This window comes from Babylonia areolata, chromosome 22 (genome assembly GCF_041734735.1).
Source record: "Babylonia areolata isolate BAREFJ2019XMU chromosome 22, ASM4173473v1, whole genome shotgun sequence".
NCBI lineage: Eukaryota > Metazoa > Mollusca > Gastropoda > Neogastropoda > Buccinidae > Babylonia > Babylonia areolata.
The window spans coordinates 5,680,560-5,703,203 of NC_134897.1; the positions used below are offsets into that span (position 1 = coordinate 5,680,560).

At 42.3% G+C, this 22,644-nt stretch overlaps 1 protein-coding gene across 1 annotated transcript in view; it reads right to left on the reverse strand.

Moving 5' to 3' along the window:
• LOC143297362 (lachesin-like) overlaps window positions 1-22,644 on the reverse strand; it is a 216,140-nt gene that overhangs the window by 17,473 nt on the left and 176,023 nt on the right. The window contains exons 4-6 of the mRNA XM_076609669.1: window positions 15,358-15,571; window positions 3,526-3,558; window positions 2,306-2,448 (exon numbers count right to left, since the gene is read on the reverse strand). Of these exons, the coding sequence (XP_076465784.1) occupies window positions 2,306-2,448; window positions 3,526-3,558; window positions 15,358-15,571 (390 nt within the window). The remainder of the gene's footprint in view (window positions 1-2,305; window positions 2,449-3,525; window positions 3,559-15,357; window positions 15,572-22,644) is intronic.

A 22,644-nucleotide genomic window follows, 5' to 3' on the forward strand; every position in this document is an offset into this window, starting at 1 on the left:
GTAAAGAAAGTGAGGCAGGTACACAATTTACGTGATGAATCAAGGCAATGCATGTGTTGTGTAAAGAAAGTGAGGCAGGTACACAATTTACGTGATGAATCAAGGCAATGCATGTGTTGTGTAAAGAAAGTGAGGCAGGTACACAATTTACGTGATGAATCAAGGCAATTCGCGTATTCTCTAACAACGTAGAGCAATCCACGTATTGGCTAACAGAATAATGCAATTCATGTATTGGCTAACAGAATAATGCAATCCACGTATTGGCTAACAGAATAATGCAATCCACGTATTGGCTAACAGAATAATGCAATTCATGTATTGTCACAAAAGTAATGCAGTTCATGCTTTGTCTAACAATTTAATGTTGTTCGCGTATTGTATAACAAAGTAAGGCAATTCACATTTTGTCTAACAAAATAAGGCAATTCACATTTTGTCCAACAAAAGAAGGCAATACACATTTTGTGTAACGTGTATAGCATGAATATTTTGCCCGAAATACACACATTTCTTGGTTTAAACATTGACACAACATATTGTACAGACGGAATATTAGGAATATCCGAGGAAAAACAATATCCTCTCTCTCTTTCTCTCGTTCGCTTTCTTTCCTCTGAAATCGCTGCCCTTATTTCATGCTTCCACAATATTTGTTGTTGAACTTCATGTTGTCTTGTGTCTGCTGTAAGGTCTTCCGGAAGTCCCCCATATCCAATGAAACGGGAAAGTCGAACATTTACACACAGAGCAGACACATTCTAAACCTGTTTGGTTTAAAGGGGTACGATGGACGAGTTAGATCGTTCGACTTTCAATCATGTGTTTTCATACTACTGCTATTACAACTGTTCCTGCCACTGTCACTGCCACTGTCTGAACAACAACTATTTCTGCTGCTGCCTCAACAATAAAGCAACTAATATTACTACAACAACAACTACTACTGCCGCTGCTGTTGCTGCTGCTGTTACTACTTCTGAAAACTTGTTGACAACATATTTTTTTTTCCAACTGAGCTGGAGATTGCTTCACTATGCACAAACGCGTGACAATGGAGAACAATCAGAAACAGCAGTTCCCATATCATATGCGAAAAGACGTGATGCATACCCAACCACATGTATCCACATTGTTACAAAGATGCAGAAAGAGATCAGTACTTATATTTAGGGTGGCTTTGAAAAGAGCTGTTAGAATATGTCTTTATTACCAAGTGTACCGGGGTCACAAGGAATATTGTGGGGGATAGTACATAACAAGGTACGAACATAAATCGAAAATCATATACAAACACAGATACAGTAGAAATTAGGATACATATATGTGAATATCAATACAAAAACTTGTGCATACTCACACATGCACGCACACGCACACACACACACATGCACACACACACACACACACACGTTTGAACAGAAGCCGCATATTACATGTGGATGGGGCTGATGACTAGATCTTCAGGTAAGTGGTGGTTGATTGCACAGTTCTATTTATCATACTGGATTTGTTCGAGAGACAGGGCATTGACTGCTTTGGGGAAAATGCTATTTGCGAAGCGATTGGTTTTCGTCCTTATACTTGTGTACCGTGGACCAGAGGGGAGCATCTCGAAAATCCCAAAATTTGGATGTGATTCGTCCTGGCTGATTGAGTAGCCGCTTATAATATATGTCGTTTGGAGAAGGTGGATCAGCCCCGGTAATCTTGGTGGCAGTTTTTACGGTACTGTTCAGGGCTGCAACTTCTGCCTTGGAAATGTTTCCGTACCAAACAGTAATAGCGAAGGTTGGCACACTTTCATTGACTGATCGGCAGAAATCAACCATGATTTCTTTTTCTAATTCCGAACTTTTTGAGGCACCGAAGAAAGTACAGGCACTGTTGTGCTTTCTTAACAATTTTTTTCCGTATTTTTCTCCAATTTCAAATCGTTGGAAATGATCAATCCGAGAAATTTAAATTCGCTTATGATCTCTCTTTGCTTATCTTTAATGACAAGTGGTAAGGGGTCAGATCTGGTCTTCCTGAAATCTAAAATTAATTCTTTTGTGTTTGATGAAACTACGGAGTTTGAGTTAGTCATATCAAATGACTAGACCTCACAACAAGAATAAATTGGACCAAAGGGATTATGTGCAATGTCAAAGACAAAAAAGGAAAACGATTTAAGGAACAAGCATCCGGAAGTAGAAAACACTATTACCACGACAACACCATAAGCTCAGCATCTGCCTCTTACGTGTTACATGTCTACCGTGCCAGAGGCACTTTTAGAAAGAGATGGGGCGTGGGTGGTCACCTTCTCATCAGCACTGGTGGTCAGTTTGTTGCCCTCTTTGAACCAGTCCAGGTCATCAGGGGGGTAGTCCTGACCCGTGGCATTACAGCTCAGTTCCAGTCTGTTGTCCTTGTCCAACACGTCTGGACCTGACAGAGATATTGCTGAAAAACAGAGAGGCCATTACTCAAGCAAGCAAGCAACAAACAAGCCAGATAAGAAGCTAGCAGTTAGATAATGAAACAATGAACTGACCAGCCAATGAGCTAATTAATAAAGTCCTTAAAGCATTTCTCTTTCACTACTCACTCACCCTGCCGTTCGAGCAGTTGGAACGAGTCTGTCCATTCATTCACGTTTCACCCCCCAACAACCACTTCACCTTCGCTAAAGTATATGTATGAGGGCATGCGAGTGTTCGCCACGTGTATCTTCACATTCCTAGTGACAGGCACAATTCCGCACAGATCACAAATAAAAAACAAAACAAAACACCAACAGTTGTGGACTGGGAAAGGTAAGACAGCAAATGTTTTACATTGTATTGTTTTGACATGAAATCGACCAAAGAACCCACGAACAGCAATGTTTTATTTACCCGACAGAAAAGAGGCTCACAACCCTGTCCCGTGTCATGATTCAAGTGAGAAGGAATTCATTCAGTGAAACCATAGCTGCCAGAGACGCAATGTGTGGGCGGTCAGTATAGTGCATCACCTCTACGGACCTGCAGCGCCTCGTCATGCTGCAGATGACATTCCTCTTCAAGGACATCTGTAAGCTGTGGTCAGGTGCTTGGGAGGTAGATTCTCGCACTTACAACTCAAGCATTTATGTCCCTTGCATATTCAAGATTTAAGTCCAGAGATCTCGCCACTCTGTACGCACGATTCCTCGTCACGATGATGATCCTGCGTACTAGTTTGGAACTATCCCCTCGTTGGACTGTACCCCGGTGTCATTCTGGGCTAGTCTCGAATACCCTCAGGGTCGTTTGTGGCTCGCAGAGATCAACCATTCAGCACCTCTACCTCTCTCTACTTGGGACACGTCCCCTTTCTACAACTACATATCGGCAACGGGAATTGACATTTGTGCTGTCCACCTTTAAAAAATGCAAAGCATAAAAATGTTAACACAGTTCCTAAAACATGCGAATAAGATATATAGATCAATAATAGTATATAACCGTGAGTTATTTTCGCCCGACGCGCTGGCTGACAAAAACCAGTAATACTCACAAGGTCTTGGTGCTGTGGTTGAAATCTCTCTTTCTGCACAGAAGACAAAGAAATGCAGAAGAAAACAGTGAACATAACATTTCTGTTTCTGGATAATCTAAACATTTAAATATACTTTCAACTGTCGTTTTTCGCACAAAACCAATTAACAGCACTGTCATTAATGCAAATCAAAATAAACATTTAAACACGTTACAGTAAGCTCGTGCTGGTATAAGAACCCTGAAGGAAATGAATATTTTTCATTTGATTTGAATTTTACGTGGACTAAACAAGACATTCGTAAATCATTGCTCCATTACATAACGTTCAATCACGTGTCTTCCAAACTACAGTTGTATTGGCAGAAACGAATTTCTGTGGTTGATTCTAAGTAGCCATTCCAATTTTACATCCTATATTTCTTGACATAAATAATGCCTAGTCCCAGGCGATCTCCAGTTTTATTTTTTGTGTCCATTTTGTGTAATAATTGGTTACGTTGATCCAAAGTGAAACAAAATCATAATATATTTCGCTCATTTGCTTGCTGGCGCTCGTGGAAAATGTCCATATCACACTGATGTTAAATGTTGATACTGACTTTAAGTGACCGTCCAGATTCAGTCCTGGCATACAATCAGCTTCATATCTACCATTCGACAGGCCTGTTCCTCCCACAGGCTGACTCTCTCTGGCTGTTTTTTTCCGTGTGTGTGTGTGTGTGGAGTAGAAGGGATTGTGAGGTTGGAGGTTTGTGGTGGGGGGTGGATTGGTAGAGAGGACAGGTAGATGGTGTGAAGGTGGGTGACTGGGTGTGCGGCGTTGTGCTCTTTCGCGATTTGTGTTGCCGAGCGACGTGTTCGTTGTGTTGGCTGAGCGACGTGTTCGTTGTGTTGGCTGAGCGACGTGTTCGTTGTGTCATCTTCTCATTTCTTCGTATTGCGCGAACAACACGTTCAAACGTAAATGTTATAAGGGAGATTACGCTTTATCATCATTGGTGTTATTATTGGTGTTATTATGTTGAGTGAAGATGTTGACATCACTGCTTACTTTCAATCGAGTTTTCTTTGTTTATGTTTGCATTGATGACATGTGTATATATTACGTGACAATTTAGCCACAGCCTTTTGAAATTTTTCATGTGTCAATCTTCTTTGAAAAAAACAACAAACAATAAACTTTGTTGCTTACTTTTTTTTTTAATATTAAAACACGTTTTTAATCTCTGTTTTAAAACAGACAATTGACACAAATGGTGGTGGTTCGTCCGTCAAGATCGACGAGGACCATCTAGTCATCCTCGGGGTGGGTGGGTTGGGCTGTGTGGGTACGCAGATGACTGGTCAGGCCAATCCGCGCCAGGAAGGTTCTGACGCAGTGTGGACAGGGGATGGTGGCGGCTGTCGGGGACTTGCTGGCACTGCTTTTCCTGGCCTGTCTGCGTTGCTCTGCTGCAGCGATTCTGTTGGCCTCACAGGATTTGGCGCCTTTGTGGGCAGCTGAACGCCACTTTGGTCTGTCCATTGCATTCAGCTCCCATGAGTCGTGGCTGATGTTGAAGGCCTTCAGAGAAGCTTTCAGAGTGTCTTTGAAGCGCTTCTTTTGGCCTCCATGGGAGCGCTTGCCATGTTGGAGTTCGCCGTACAGCAGTTTCTTGGGGAGCCGGTGGTCTGGCATGCGAACTACATGGCCTGCCCAGCTCAGTTGGGCCTGCATCAAGATGGTGTAGATGCTTCGCAAGTTTTCACGAGTGAGCACCTCTGTGTCAGGGATCTTCTCTTGCCACTTTATGCTGAGAAGTTTTCTGAGGCTGGTGGTGTGGAAATGGTTCAGCTTTTTGGCGTGGCGTTTGTAGACAGTTCATGATTCACATCCATAGAGCAGTGTGGTGAGAACTATGGCCTTGTATACTTTGAGCTTCGTCTCCAGGGTGATGCCTCTCCTGTTCCAAACGTTCTTATGGAGTCTGCCGAGTCTGGCATTCACCTCGCCGTCGATGACAACTGTGCGAGAGAGTGTACTGCCCAGGTATGTGAACTTGTCCACCGCGCTCAGTCGTTGCCCGTTGATGAAGATGTTTGGTTCAACGTCAGGCTTTCCTGGAGCTGGCTGGTGCATCACCTCAGTCTTCTTTGTGCTGATTGTGAGGTCAAAGTTGTCACAGGCAGCAGAGAACGTGTCGACGCTGTGTTGCATGTCAGCTTCGGAGGCAGCGTTGAGAGCGCAATCATCAGCAAACAGAAAGTCGTTGACGGTGTCTGTCCTCACCTTGGTTTTTGCTTGAAGCCTCCTGAGGTTGAAGAGTGAGCCATCTGTGGGTACCTGATGCCAATGCCTACGTCAGCGTCTCTGAAGGCATTTATCAGCATGGCTGAAAACATGAGACTGAACAGGGTGGGGGCAAGAACGCACCCTTGCTTGACTCTGTTGGAGACAGGGAATGGTTCTGAAGTCTCTCCGTTGTCTTGGACTCGGGCCAGCATGAACTTTCTGGGACATCCGTACTTCGCCATGATTCTCCAAAGGCCATCTCTGCTAACAGTATCGAAGGCCTTGGTCAGATCGACATACGTGGAGTAAAGGTCGGCGTTCTGTTCCTGACACTTCTCCTGGAGCTGCCTGGCAGCAAACACCATGCAACTGACACAAATACATATAAACGAAAGGGGTAAAATGACAAAACGGACGAAAACACGATGAAAGCAAAATATAATGACAAATACGTATAGTATTCCAAGCAACACGACTGTGAATACGTGTATATATCATGTTTATAAGTCATCAAATATATGAAAATATATTTGTATATATCTTAAGGTGTGCATTTAAAATAGGGAAAAATCCTAATTTAGACATATTCTAGATATAAAACACAAAAAAGATCATCGTGAAAACACACACACACACACACACACACACACACACAAGACAGTCAAGCAAAAACAAGAAATCTAACGACATGATTATTTCACCCGTACAGACATCTGTCAAAATATTAAACACATTTTAAAAAAAATCAGGTTTATAAACATTTTTACCTTAATTGTCGCAATTATGGACAGAATTTTGAATTATTGTAATACAGAATAGCCACCTTATTCTAAAGTAATTTAATGTCCATGCCATTCTTGCGTTATGTTCTTCAATTTTGTATCGCGAAAACAGGTAGCTTTTAAAAGAAGGTAGGTTCGGTGTGCTCTTCCCCATTTTGAGCCAATAAATATATATTTCACCAGTGAGCATTAAAAAGTCAAACACTGGCTCTGTGCGCATATTTTCGGCTATGCCAAATAATACTATATTTTCTGTTACTCATATGTTTGTATTTGTACACGCTGTACTTCTTTCTTTTAACAGTTCTTCGAAAGTTTGCCAAAAAATGTTTTCTGCTATTACATCTCCAGTATATGTGTTCAATATCGTCCTTTGCTTCCATACAAAAGTCACAGTGATTGTCATTTACATGTCCCATCTCTTTCAGGATAACTTTCATTGGAAGAATTCTATATACTTTACGTAATTGTAACCATTTAAGTTTTATGTCATCTATTTTCTGTATTTTATCAAACACTTTTCTTTCCACGAAACATCTTCTCCTAGTTTTCCAGACCACTTTAGACAGCCGTTGGAAAGCTTATTGTCAGATGATAAAATGTCGTAAAATGGCCTGGTTCTTGTAGGTACAGAGTATATATATACATTTTTAACGCTGAGGGTATATCGTGGGTTGTGTTCTCTTATAAGTTTCATTCTGTTTCCTGTATATGCTTCTTAATGGCTATTAAACATCCATTGAAACTTTAAAAATGTGCATTAATTCGATATTTTCTGTTAAATTCGTTTTGCGTGAGAAAATTCCCATCATGGTTTATAAAGTATGCAATGCAATATATTCCCGTGTTTATGTCCAATTTCTATACTCAGTAGTGTTGTTTCCTATTCTAATGTTTTCATTATAAAATATTGGTTCAGAAAATAACTCGATTATCGATGTCAGTTTTCTACTTTGCAAAACTGGTTGTATGCCATGTCTCCAAAAAGAATTATTATCAACTTTATTTCAAGTGTAACCAGAGCCATGTTTTTCTAATTCAGTAAAAAAAAGAAAAAAAAAAAGAAAAAAAAAAAATTGATTCCATAGTGATATATACTTCCATTTATTACTTGTTTTTGTTAATTTTCTTATCCATGCAAATTTAAGTGCTTCTCGATATGTTCTAATATCTGGAATATCAAAGTCCTCGTTTCTAATGCTTTTCGTTACTGTTTTTCTACTGATTTTGAATCGTTTACCATTCCATACAAATCTAAAACACTTCATCTGATGATTGTTTATAAAATTGTCTGGTTGGTTTGGCAGTAGAATCCAGAGATGTATCAGCTTAGGTAGGACAAGAGATTTAATACTGCAACTCTACCAAGAGGAGTTATAATTCTTTCCATCCAAACATTGAAAAGCGCTTTAATTTCTGTTATTTTTTTCCGCGTAACTGACTTTTTCACAATCTTTAATGCTATTTGTTCTCCTCTTAGTGAGTGACTCAGAGCTCGTACAACAAAAAGACCCATTAAAAAAAAGAAAGAAAAAAAAGTAGAAATCAGCTCCAAATCCATCTGTGCCAGGGCTTTTTCCATTTTTTCATATATTTTAGTGGCAGGTCTGCTTCTCCTAATGTTATTTCTCCCTCTAATGGGTTGCTCTCTTCTTGGGATGAAGCGGGACATTCCTTTACTGGCTCATGAATTTCACATTCTTCTAATGCTCTCTTTGTGTATAGCCTTTTATAGAATGCATGTATATCATGTTCTATCTTCTTAGGATCCTCTGTCATTATTCCATTTCGATCTACCATTCTATTCATACTTTTAATATTTTGACAGATGTCTGTACGGGTGAAATAATCATGTCGTCAGATTTCTTGTTTTTGCTTGACTGTCTTGTGTGTGTGTGTGTGTGTGTGTGTGTGTGTTGGTGTGTGTGTGTGTGTGTGTGTGTGTGTGTGTGTGTGTGTGTGTGTGTGTGTGTGTGTGCGCGCGCGCGCGCGAGTGTGTGTGTGTGTGTGTGTGTGTGTGTGTGTGTGTGTGTGTGTGTGTGTGTGTGTGTGTGTGAGGGAGATAGAAAGTGTGTTTTCTTTTCAATGAAAATGTGGCAGCCTCTGTGTCTGTGTGTCTGTGTGCCATGATGTGTGTGTGTGTGTGTGTGTGTGTGTGTGTGGAGGGGGGGCAGTGGGGGGGTTCAATTTAACTATGTGTGATAGTGCACACTCGCATGTGTATGTGAGAGAGAGAGAGAGGGAGAGAAGGAGAGAGTGAGCGCGCGCACGCGCGTGTGTTTGTGTTGTGTTTCCCAGTCTCAACACATGCCACATAGAAATAACCTTCTGTCATATTCGGCATTTTGACAACTGCGGACCCGACTTCAATCAACCGCCACGGTCAGGAAACATGTGTCCGATTTAGGCGCTCTGAGAAGTCACTCTCTTCTGAAAGCCTCTTTACAACAGGGTGGTGGTGGTGTGTGTCCATCGAGATCGATGATGACCATCTTTGTCATCCAGCTGGGGGATGGGGGAAGGGTGGTGGTGGGGTCGGGGGGAGGATGCTCATGAATCTATCTGTGAATGCGCAGATGGCTGAATAGTCCAATCTGCGCAAGAAATGTTCGCTGACAGTTGGGGCAGACAAAGACAGGCATACCATTTTATTTTGGATGACTGATGACTTGCGCGATGAGTTTGTTTAAAGTGAAGAGGAGTTGCGGAACGTCGACCTCACTCTCTCGTCCGGGTCCACCGATTTCCAGTGGCAAGACTAAGTCGAGACGACTGGAGGATGAGCACGGATGCAGTGGATGACCAAGATATCCTTTCGGTGTTTCATCTTGCTCTCTGCACTCCACAGTGCGTTGCTGTAACCGCCTTCCTCTCCGTTGAACCGATAGGTTTCTTCCGCAGATTCTGCCGGATCCAGACTTCGCATGCATGGGTAGACACAACCCGGGGGCCAACTGCGTGTGGCATGCACACAGCACGGTGGAGCTAGATGGCCGTCGATGGCTCTCCTGAGCCGACGCCCTTTTATGGATCTCCATAAGGGTGTCTAGCCACCCGCCTCACCGGTCCCGGAAGGGAGCAGTGGGAGTGCCGGTTTAGTCGCCGGCAACCCGACCCTGAACAGGCTGTACTGGATTACAGGTTACCAGTAGCAGATCTAATGACCTGACCAGGGTACATGAACGGAGAATACGGACTGAAGACCGTTTTTGAATTATCAAATTCAGATTCAGATTCAGATTCATGCGCGTAACGTGAAGAAAAGTATAGCGTTGAGTCGTGTTTTCAAACGGGTTCTCAAAAGCATGCAGTTCTCCGCATGCTGAATTGAGTTAAAAAAAAAAAAAAAAAAAAAAAAAATCCTGGATGACATTCAACAAACCAAAGTTAAATGATGACAAAACTGTCACAACAGATTTCTCTGTGTGAAATCAGGTGTAACAGGCCACATCTTACCCTGGCCAGAGTTTACCTCCATAAGAACTGGCCTGGGCTACATCATACCTGGGATATAGTTTGGCCTAGGCCGGTTTATATCCCCTGGGCCATTTTTTACCTCCTCTCTTTTTCTCTGAAATACATTGATATTTGAAGAGTGCCAAGGTTAACAACATTAGAATGAAGGGTATGTGAACTGCAAGGAATCTATTTCACACAATATTTGTTACCAATGGGCTTTTATTCAAAACTGGAAAGTAATCAATGTACTTGTTGCTTGGATAAAAGTGTTGTCTTATTTGCAATTAAAATTTTCGATATAGAACACCTGTTTTAATGATATTATGTTTGAACATGAAGTTTGTTCCTAGAGACGTTCAGTCGCTCTGATGTACAGTGAGTGCTTTTGATGAATTATGCTAAGAAATCTTGAGTTGGAAATAGAAAGAGGGAGACGTAGTGGCACACCACGAGAGTTTGCAAGGTCTGTAATATGGCTGTGATTGGGGATGAGTTCTATTTCATAATGGAATGCACAAAGTATAATCACTTCCGAAACAAGCGTGTGCATGAAAAATATTTGTCTCCGAAGTTGGTTTTCTTTTTCTTTTTCTCTTCTTTTTTGTTTCTTTGTTTATTTTTTTGTTTACGGGAAGCAGATGGAATTTGTTAGCTATAAGTACGTTCATCAAATTTGGTGGTTTATTCAAATGCTAATTGTTATTTGAAACATATTTGCGTTTTCTTATTAAATTATAGTGTTGAGTATTTGAATGTCTTCTTTTGGGAGTAGATATCATTGATAGCAGTCCCCCATAAACAATTGGAGTGAAAGGATGAATAAAGTTTAAACTATAATTTTTTAGGTAATGAAGAGGGAAAAAAGAAGAAACAGAAGAGAAACAAGAAAGAAAAAGAGGGTATTGAAGAAAGGTATCTCCACTAAAAAATCAAAGAGCAAGCAAAGAGACAAAGAACACACACACACACACACACACACACACACACACACACACACACACACACACACATGCAGGGAGTCAACTTTATGTTCCCCCAAGTTTATGTTCCCCAGAATTTTCCTTCAGCCAGCTACAAGTTCTTACAGGACTTTATTCCCCCAGGTCTATGTTCCCACGGGTCTATGTTCCCCTAAATTTACGTTTTCTGGGTCTTTGTTCCCCCAGGTCTTTGTTCTCCCAGTCTATATTCCCCCAAAAACGTTTTCGGTAGGTCTATGTTCCCCCAGGTCTATATTACTCAAGTCTATGTTCCCCTAAACATATGTTTTTTAATCACACATACACTTTTGGGTGCTTGTCAGCAGTAGTCAATGGTCAGCAGTCAGTAGTGGTCAGCGGTGCTCAGTGGTGGTCAGTGGTCCATAGTGGTCGGCGGTGGTCACCAGTCAGAGTGGACAGTGGTGGTCTGTGGCGGTCAGTAGTGTTCAACGGTAGTCAGTAGTATGTAGTGGTCAGTGATCGTCAGCAGTGGTCAGTAGTTGTCCGCGGCTGATGATGGTCAATGGTGGTCAGTAGTGGTGGTCCGTATACAGTGGTCAATGATTCTCAGCGGTGGTAAGTGGTGGTCAATAGTGCTCTGTGATTGTGGTCAGCAGTAGTAAGTGGTAGTCAGCGGTCAGGGATGGTGAATAATGGGCAACGGTGGTTACGGTGGTTATTAGTGGACCGTGATGTCAGTGGTTTGCAGAAGTCGGTGGTCAGTGACGGCCATCAGTGGTCAGTGCTGGGCAGCGGTGGTCAGTTGTCAGAAGTGGTCAGTGGTCAGAAGTTGGCAGTGGTCAGAAGCGGTCAACAGTGGTCAGAGGTCAATAATCGTAAGTGGTCAGTATATAGTGGTCAGTGGTTGGTTCTGGTCGGTCAGTGGTTAATGATTGTAAGTGATCAGTAGTGTTAGTAGTCAGTGGTGGTCAGTGGTGGTTAGCCCTCAGTAGTGGTCAGTGCTGCTCAGCAGTGGTCATCGGTGGTCAATGGTTGTCATCAGTGGTCAGTGGTCAATAATGGTTAGTGGTCAGTACATGGTGGCCAGCAGTGGTCAGTGGTTAGCGGTGACCAGCAGTAGTCAGCGGTCAGTGGTGGGCAGCAGTGGATAGCGGTCAGCAGTGGTCAGTGGGTAGTAGTAGTCGGTGGACTGTAGTGGTCAGTAGAGGTAAGTGGTGGTGACTGGGTATTGGTTGTTAGTGATCAGCAGTGGTCAGCAATGGTCAACGGTCAGTGATGTCAGTGGTCAGTTTGCAGTTAATCCCCACCCACCCACCCAAAAAAAAAAAAAAAAAAATCAGGACGTCTTGAAAATGCACAAATGTGACAAAACAACGCAATCTGAAGATTTTGACGTAGTGGTCAGCAGTTGCAAGTAATGGTCAGTAATGGCAAACAGTATAGTGAAATCCTGCTAAAACGTTCCAATACTGCAAACAAAGTGATGCAAGCTGAACTCTGATAGTGGTCAGTAGTGGTCACGCAGCGGTCAAACCAAAGACATAATGCACAAATACGACAACATAATGCAGTCTGAGCACTCTTGAACTGTGGTCAACAATGGTCAGCAGTGGGGGAACATAGACCTGGGGGAACTTAGCCCTTGGGGAATACAGACCTGGGAGAACTTAGACCTGGACAAACACAGACATGCTCCCCTGCACTGCATCCCAACTAGGTCACTGTTAACCTCTCTGATGTAGTCTGAAAGTGAGCATGATGTGAACGGGCGTGGCATGGCACGTGAAGGACATACGTGTGCGTCTGTGTGGGGGTGGGGGTGGTGGTGGGTGGGTGTTTTGTCTGTGTGTGTGAACATAGACGTTAAGGTCAAAAACAGGATTGTCTAAGTCAGTGCCGCCTTTGGGAGACTCAGTGAGAACGTCTGGGAGCGGAGAGGACTCAGCTCTACTAACCACTAAGCTGAAGGTCTACCGTGCAGTGGTCCTTACCAGCCTCCTGAACGACAGCGAGACCTGGACTGTCTACAGCAGACACGCCAAACAGCTCAATCGCTTCCACCTGAGCTGTATCTGTAGACTCCTCCACATCAGGTGGCAGGACAAAGTCCCCGACACGGAAGTCCTGGAACGAGCTGGCCTCTGCAGCGTCTGTACCCTCCTGCAGAAAGCCCAAGCCAGGTGGGCTGGATATCTGGTCAGAATGCCAGACAGCCGACTGTCTAAGCAGCTGCTGTACGGAAAACTGTGCCATGGCAAGCGCTCAGTTGGAGGGCAGAAAAAAACGCTACAGAGACTGTCTCAAAGCGTCCCTCAAAGTCCTGGGTGTCGGCATAAATACTTAGGAGACACTTGCTCTGGACCGACCATCTTGGCGCAGCAAGATCACCACAGGAGCCCATGCAGCTGAAGCCAGGCACATCACCTCCCGACCCACAGCCACCGATCTTCCATCTGACTCTTGAAGCCATGGTCATCTTCCAATCCAAAGGACGAACATCATCACATCACGTTTTTTTGCATTAATTGCAAAGTGGCTTGAGCGTTGGAAGGAGTTATATGAATTCCCGTTCTTCTTCTTCTTCTTCTTCTTATCATTATCATTATCATCATTAATGTAAATGTCATACAGACTGGTTAGGTGAGCGAAGTGTACACATGGGGTATATTCCAGCCAGGAGGGGTAAGAAATGGCCAAGGCTGGTTTAAACCCGGGGTAGAAAGTAGCCTAGTCTACTTCTTACCCGGGGTAAGAACCAGCCAGGGATAGAGTTCGGCTTGTTACACCGGGCTGCTCCCCCTGGGGACAGCGCGTGGCTACACTGAGAGCGCCACCTATCTTTTGTATTTCCTGCATGCAGTTGGTTTGGTTTTAGGGGGGGGGGGGGGGGGTGTCCCCTATTGAAGTGGATTTTTCTACAGAATTTTGCCAGGGACAATCCTTTTGTTGCCGTATGTTCTTTTACGTGCGCTAAGTGCATGCAGCACACGGGATCTCGGTTTATCGTCTCATCCGAATGACTAGCGTCCAGACCACCACTCTAAGTCTAGCGGATGGGGAGAAAATACTGGGCGACTGTGCCGTGATTCGAACCAGTGCGCTCAGATCCTCTCGCTTCCTAGGCAGGCACGTTACCTCTTTGCCAACACTCCATTTATGATTATTTCCTCTGCAAGAATGTCCACATCTACTTATGTTCCTGCCTTTATTGTGGTTGGTGATGCCACAGTTCAGTTTTCTAAATCAGCAAGTAACCTTGGAGTCATTCTTGAATCAAACCTCAGCATGCACGCTCAGGTAGTAAATCTGATACGCAAAGTCAATTGTGAACTTCATCGCATCAACTCTATCCGTCAGTACCTTTCTGTTGAAGCTACTAAAACTCTTATTTCTGCTTTTCTCTTCTCATAGGCTGTCCACCTAATCTTCTTCAACGAATTCAAATACGTCACGGTTCATGTTTCTCTATCATCACATGATACGTCAGACACAGTTCATGTGTCTCCGTCTGCATTCACATGATCCGACACTGTCTTTTGAATACATTCAAGTTAATATATGCTTTGAAACATAGTACCATTATGTTTATGGCTTGAATGAATCAGAAACGTACATAAAGCGGGAATGACCTAATCAATCTGTGAGAATAAAATGAGCGGATAAACGTCTTTGAAAAAATAAAAGAGCGTCAACCTGTCTCTTTGCAAGAAACGTTCAAACTTTGATCGACTTGAAACATTTCTGCGAGTGCCTGTCAGTGCTTCAAATAAAATAAGGAACCTTAACATAAATGCTCCAAAGAAAGGGAAGAAAACCAATGGTCTCATGGAAAAATGCTTCCTCTTTTAGATAAATGCAACAGATGTAGATAATTGAGACAAGAAATGGCAAGAAACTGAACACGTATCTTTTGCTTCACAAGTTCATATGTTATTTGCAATGAACGTTCTATTCAGACAACAGGTTATGTTGGTTAATGCACAGGCATACAAAGACAGTGGCACAGGTACAAATCACCAATTGTCCCACTGGTTCCTAATTAAAGGTTTTATTTGATGCATTTCTATTTACCTGTCTGTCTCATGTTTACAGAGAAGGTGTAAGGGGTGGAAGGGCGGGGTCACATTTGGGATTTTGAACAAGACATCAATAGCTGACGATAGTCAAATATTTATTTTCTCTATGCCACACACAAATACATAGATACACACATACAAACACAGACACATATAGAGACAAAGACTCAGACACAGACACAGACACACACCCATAGACACACACACACACACACGGACGCACACACACACACACACACACACACACACACACACAGGGGGAGAGAGAGAGAGAGGGGTGGGGCGTGGGTGGCAGGGACGGAGGACTCAAGTACTGACCATGCACTTGCAGCAACACGTGATGTCTGAGATGACGCAGCTTGGAGGACACCTGACACTCGTAAACGCCCGCGTCACTCAGCTTCACTTTGTGGATGAGCAAGTTCCAGTAGTCGGAATCCGGCTCGTGCTCACTCATGATGCGGTTATCTTCTCGGAACGACTCGCACCCTACTGTTAGAGGGTTTGAGTCTGAGGCACGTCGCCAGATGACCTGAAACGTGAGACAAATAATTATGATGTTGTAAATATAGCTTCTTTGTTTGTGGCTGGTTGGCAGGCGATTTCTTCGGTAGTTTTTCGTACCGTGTTTTATGTCTGTTTATGTAAAATCCTAAAAAAAGAAGAAGAAAAAATGAAAAAGAACAATCAAGGTTTTCTGCTCTGTGACTATAGCACCATGCTATATACACATCATCGGCATAATATTGCACCATTGTTGCATGAATGCACATTCATTACACTGTGCGAGGTGTATGACAGGATTTCCCATAAAATGCATCGTTATGATTAAAAAAAAAAAAAAATCTCGGGATATTGACACATCAGATCCCATCCAAATGGAGCGGTGGCCATGGGAACAGGCCCTATCAGGAATCGCATTTCCACCAGTTCGAGTCCCATACACAGACCGAGATTTTTACACCCTTCTCGTCGGGTAAATCGGGGCAAGAAGTCCAGTTCCCTCCTACTAGGGTAAATCGGGGCAAGAAGTCCAGTTCCCTCCTAGTAGGATAAATCGGGGCAAGAAGTCCAGTTCCCTCCTAGTAGGGTAAATCGGGGCAAGAAGTCCAGTTCCCTTCTAGTAGGGTAAATCGGGGCAAGAAGTCTAGTTCCCTCCTAGTCGGGTAAATCGGGGCAAGAAGTCCAGTTCCCTCCAAGTAGGGTAAATCGGGGCAAGACGTCCAGTTCCCTCCTAGTAGGGTAAATCGGGGCAAGACGTCCAGTTCCCTCCTAGTAGGGTAAATCGGGGCAAGAAGTCCGTTCCCTCCTAGTAGGGTAAATCGGGGCAAGAAGTCCAGTTCCCTCCTAGTAGGGTAAATCGGGGCAAGACGTCCAGTTGGGGTCAAACGTCCACCCCTAAAATATCGGAGATCATGGTACACAGCGAGCCAATGACACTTTTACCGTTTCCGCTTGACAGCCGGGAAAATACCCCAACACGGAGCCCACTCAGAAGTCAGCTATGTTTTCCACATGCACTTGATTGTTTTCACCTGATTTTTGTAAAATCCATACTGATGAATACTCGATGTAGTATCTGTTCTTCATTCAAAGTAAAATTCAATAATATTGTTCTGTGAAAGGAATGTGTCAGCCGTTGCACTGAAACCGATTTATTGCTTTTGCTTTTTCCTGGAAATTCTACTATCTAAGTGTTTTCAAACTGGGGCGAAACGCCTACAAGGTGTTTGGGCAAGATGCCTATCAGTGGGCCTTTTGTCCCCTGTGATTTCGGAAAGACGGTGAAGTCTTTCATTTGGCTTCTCTCTGACTTCTTCAAGTGTGTGTGTGTGTGTGTGTGTGTGTGTGTGTGTGTGTGTGTGTGTGTGTGTGTGTGTGTGTGTGTTTTGTTTTGTTTGTTTGTTTGTTTGTTTGGGTTTTTTGATAGTTTAAAGCAACGCTGCTGTACTTGTGCATTCATGTACACAAGATATAAAAAAGAAATATTAAGTTTTTACCTCTGTTGCTAGAGGTAACCTTGCAGTTATATAGATTCCAAATTTGATAATGAGTTTGATGAGTTTGAGCAGAGCGACTGTATCTTGAAATCTGAAGGGAATCCGTAATGACAGAGGGGAACATACATTTTTTACTCAAGAGTGTGTATCCTGGGCGGACAAAAAAGGCATACGTCTTTCATTTCGCACCTGTCACACTGGTCAATGAATGGGTCCACCATTGGTTTCCTAACGCGAGCAGTACTGTTCAATGGTAGTTTATTGCACCGTAAAGGCAAAGTGCATTCATGCATGTGTGCGTGAGAGAGAGAGGGGGGGGGGGGAGGGATAGGCGGGAGGTTTACGTGCCTTCAGTACAATCAACAAATGGCTGCCCTTTCCCATAACGACATGTAGCATCTGGACCTTCATTGTGTTCCAGTCAGCTGCTCAGGACCATTCTTCCTCTCCAAAAACTGACATTCAAAAGGCCAGTGGGTATACAAAAAAGCAGGATCAGCTGCCATCATTACATCTCCACCGTATAAACTTTTGTCAGTCTGTGATATAAGCTTATACTTACTGTGCTCAGCCATATATTCGCACAATTCCTCGTGAGGTGTGGGTGCAGCAACTATGTGCCTCCAATGGGTGCATGAAGAACATACCCCTAGATTTGTCCAGTTTGTCTGCCCTAACTGCGATTCTAGTGACACTGATTGATTTGCAAACCTGGATTCTCAAGCTTGCACACACAGAGACAGATAGACAGAGGGGGGGGGGGGGGGGTGCAACCAGTTTTGATGATAATTTTTATTGTACAATTTGCTTTTAGCGTGATTACAACAGAATTGTCCAGACTAAGAGCGTGCTTTTGTGATTACTGGAGGTGGAGTGATAAGCTGAAAGAATGAAGGCTGTGTGACAGTGTTGAGAGAGAGAGAGAGAGAGAGAGAGAGAGAGAGAGAGAAGACAAGACAAGACAAAGATTTTAATGTCCATTCAGCGTTACAACGCCCTTCAGACAAGGGGACAAGAAACAACACACATTCTTGTGAACACCTCAAGTAATTTGCATGATGAGAGAGAGAGAGAGAGAGAGAGAGAGAGAGAGAGAGAGAGAGAGAGAGAGTAATGAATAAAGCTATAAGCATTGCCAGTTTACTGAAGCAGGCCAGTCACAATCTAAATACAACGTGATTTATACCTTTTTGAGCATTAAGTTTGTAATTATATCGAGGGGCAAAACGCCCACACCATGCGCTTTGCCCCTCACGAGAAGGCGTTTTGCCCCACGTATGGGGCAAGAAGCCCCCCCCCCCCCTCCCCCCCCCCCCTACCTCTTACGTATAATTATTTGTTTCAATTTTCGATTACATGGGATATGTTATAGCGTGGTTGAAAATCTCTATCGTTTACACTTGGTTACGATGTGTTGTGGCTTCAACGAGAAGAGAAATCGGACTTCTTGCTTAAGGGGGGCCTCTTGCCCCGAATTACTACCTTGAGTGGTGGTCTGGGTCTTTCGAGTGAAACGATAAAACGAGGCCCCGTGCGCAGCATGCATTTAGCGCACGTAAAGAACCCAACAGCAACACAGGGGTCACCCTGGCAAAATTGTTTACACACGCGCACGCACACACGCACGCGCGCGCACACACACATACACTTTAATAGTAAAACAAACAGGCAGTTGCAGACAGAAGAAATACAGAAAAAGTATGGGTGGCGCTGCACTGTGGCTACGCGCTCTCAAATGGGATTTCACACACAGAAATCTGTTGTGACAAAAAAAGTAATACAATACAAAACAATATGTTTCTATTGGCGCCGATAACAAAACAATTGAAACAACTATGAATAAGCATGCATTACTGATAATGATGAATGTGTATCTGAAGTACCACAATTCTCTCTTTAGCTCTCCGTCGTATTCATTCTGTTCATGCTTTCTTCAAATCAATGACTGATTTATCGGAATGAAAAGATTATTGTTTTTAATTGATTGTTCATCCCCATGGGTTAGTAACTATATCCCCATCTTCCGGAAATAACATCCTCTGTCCTTTTTTTCATATTTATTTATTTATTTATTTTTTAATCACGTCTTTGTTTTGGCTTTTCCCAGACACGCCAAAGGTTTGTCTGCTGACTGTGACCAGTTTGATCTTCTCGGTTCTGATTTCCATTTCTGTACTTGGTTTCATCCAAGCATTTCACCAGTTAGATCATCTCGGCGCTGATTTTCATTTCTGTACTTGGTTTCATCCAAGCATTTCACCAGTTAGATCATCTCGGTTCTGATTTTCATTTCTGTACTTGGTTTCATCCAAGCATTTCACCAGTTTTATCTTCTCGGCGCTGATTGTCATTTCTGTACTTGGTTTCATCCAAGCATTTCACCAGTTTTGCCACTTCCTTCTCAATGCCTACCTGGCCCATCAACATCACAAACAAATCGGAGGTTAGTGATGGTACATCTTCTGATGTTGATAAAAGCAGAGCGCTTTTCCAAGGTATCAGTTATCATATATATTCCAGGAAGATGTTGGAGTGTCGAAGATTGGAAACAACCTTGACAGACCCCAACTGACGTGCGGAACCAGTCCCCGACAGTTCCTTGATCCAAAACTGCACAACTGGCTTTTTGCCTGCAGCTGTTGGTGTTGATCGGCTTGTGGTCTGTATTTACACACAGTGCATCTTGCCAAATTCGTGAAATGCCTTCCTAAAGTCGATTGAGACGTGATAGTTATTTTGTTAGTGCTGACAGTATTTCTCACACAGAACACTACGATTAAAAATATGTTCCGTGGTTCTTCCTCCACTGTGGAACACAGCTGCTTGTTCTTCTGCGATGGCTTCTGCCTGTAGGCTAAGGACGGAACAGCAAGGATCTAATCAACACCAAAGGACCGAGAACGAAATACAACGAGAACTGTAAATTTTATCAGATGAAATGTTCAACTGGACTGCGAAGCAAATTTCCAGACATTTTCAACAACAATACGAAGTTATCAGCGACATATATAAACGATTTATCCCCCCTCTGTGTGTGTGTGTGTGTGTGTGTGTGTGTTCTTCAGTTTAACGTCTATCCACATACTGTGATTTCACTGCGAAGCAAACTGTCTTAGAAAATCTATTTTAACAACAAGCATCTTTAAACGATTTATCCGGTGTGTGTGTGTGTGTGTGTGTGTGTGTGTGTGTGGTTATTTCGGGGTATATACAAGAAAGTGTTTGATCGAGTGCATGGGAGGGCAGGCAAACACTTCAAGCTGTGTTTGTCAGTTTCCTCACACAAACATCCTCTCTCTCACTGGCTGCTCTGTCTTCTCTGACTGCTGTTGATATGAACTGAAATGAAAACCGAGACAACACGAATCGTTTAACTGTGGCCCGCTCAGGGTGCAGGACTGACAGTGAAGTCATCCAGGGCAGTCAGCCCCCATCTTCTCCCTCTCCCCCTTCCCACTTTCACGCAGTCTCTCTGAACACATCATCAACATACTTGCCAGTGAACAGTAGATTATGTTTGACGCAGCAAATATTTCATACACTAACGCTAGAATCACCATTATGATCATCATCATCCTTTGTTTCCCCTCCTTCTTCTGATTGTCGAATGTATGTTGCATTAAAAGAAAATGCCATATAGCTGTGTCTGCGTGTGTGTGTGTGTGTGTGTGTGTGTGTGTGTGTGTGTGTGTGTGTTAGGGCGGGAGAGGGAAAGAGGAGAGAGAGGAAACGAAGTTTATTCTAATTATTTGTGCAGAAATGGGCACCATTTGTATATAAATAATTTGGCTATCATTAAGGTATGTGAAAAGCAAACATCAGTTTTTGTTTTATTGTCGCACCCAAAGAGCACCAACACACAGCTGAGATCAAGTCTATCACAGTTTTGACACTTTTCTTTAAAGTATCGTACAAACTCTGTCCAAAACACCTGCACATGATTACATTTCCATAGATAGTGTAGGGTCGTGTCTTTTTTATCTTTACAAAAATTACATCTGTTGTCTGTTAACACTCCCATATTCCTCAACATAGAATTTGTCACAAGGACACGATAATTAATCTTAATCTGAAACCATTTTAATTGAATTTTATTTCTTGTATCTTTCGTGTATTCAAAACAATGTTCTTCCATTCGAGTTGATTTTCAAAACTATGATTCCAGTTTTTACAAGCATTTGGTAGTACTGGCTTCCCAATAAATATATAATAAAATGAATGTGTTCCCTTTGGAGCTTTTATCATAATACTATAAGCTTTACTGTAATCCACTCTGTTCTGATTGTTACTTAATACATATTCTTTTCCCTTAAGAAGCTTCTAATTGAGCTTATTTTACCAAAGTATTCCTTAACTAGAACTGGATTATGCATGCTATCTTGAAATTCATGAAAATTTAAAAAAAATCTTCAATTTTCTTCCACAAGGTCTTTTACATAATAGACATTATTTCTTACCCAATCTTCGAAATACAAAACTTTGCCCCTAATCTTAAGTTTGTTATTTAAAAAAACAATGGTTCCATCAAAATGTTTTGTTCATCATGTACATTCACGGTGTCAAAAAATTCTGAAAATAACTGTGAAAAATTTCTTTCCAAAAAGGGTTTAACATTCGCCCTCCAACTCAGTGTTATTGGGTCATATCCCTGTAGTATTCCAACCTCTGGACATTCTTTTAATAATATCTTTTTCCATTTAGGACTAAATGACTGATTACAGATTTTTTTCAACCATATGAGTTTCAGGGATTTTATAAATGATGTGATGTGTGGAATATTTATACCTCCGTTTTGGATACTCTGCACTGCTATTGATCTTTTAACTTTATCTCTTTTTTTGTCCCATACAAAATCAAAACACATTTTTTGCAATTTTTTCATACTGCCGTCTGGTGTGTTTGGAAGCATAATCCATAAATATGTTAACTTAGATAATATAAGTGACTTAAGAATAGCTACTCCTCCTAGTGGTGTAACAGATCTATTCATCCATATATTAAATAGCTTTTTTGTCTCATTGAACTTGTCTGTTATATTTAATTCTGCCATTTTACGTAGGTTGTTAGTAAACCACAGCCCTAGGATTTTAAATTGTGGTGGATTCCAGTTCATTTTCAAATTTGGTAGAAACCTAGTATTACTATTAAATTTACTTCCCAGCCATACGTTACATGTTTTTTCATAATTTAATTTCAGTCCTGAGATTGCTTCAAATTCCCCAAGTACTTTGAAGAGTTATTCATAAGATTTATTGTCACCTTCTAGAAAGAAAGAAATGTCGTCAGCGAACTGGCTTATTTTACATTCTGTCTCTACAATCCTAATACCTTTTATATTGTTATCCTCACGGATTTTACAGGCCATTATTTCTGCACACAAAATGAATAAATATGATGAGTCTGGATCTCCCTGTCTACAACCACGTTCAATCCTGATACTTCCAGAAGCTTTTCCGTTAACTATTAATGCAGATTTTATATTGGTGTAAAATGCTTCTATCCAACGACAAATATCATTACCAAAACCAAATTGTTTTAAAACTTTATGCATATATTTCCAGCTAACTGAATCAAATGCTTTTTCATAATCTATTAAAACAAGTAG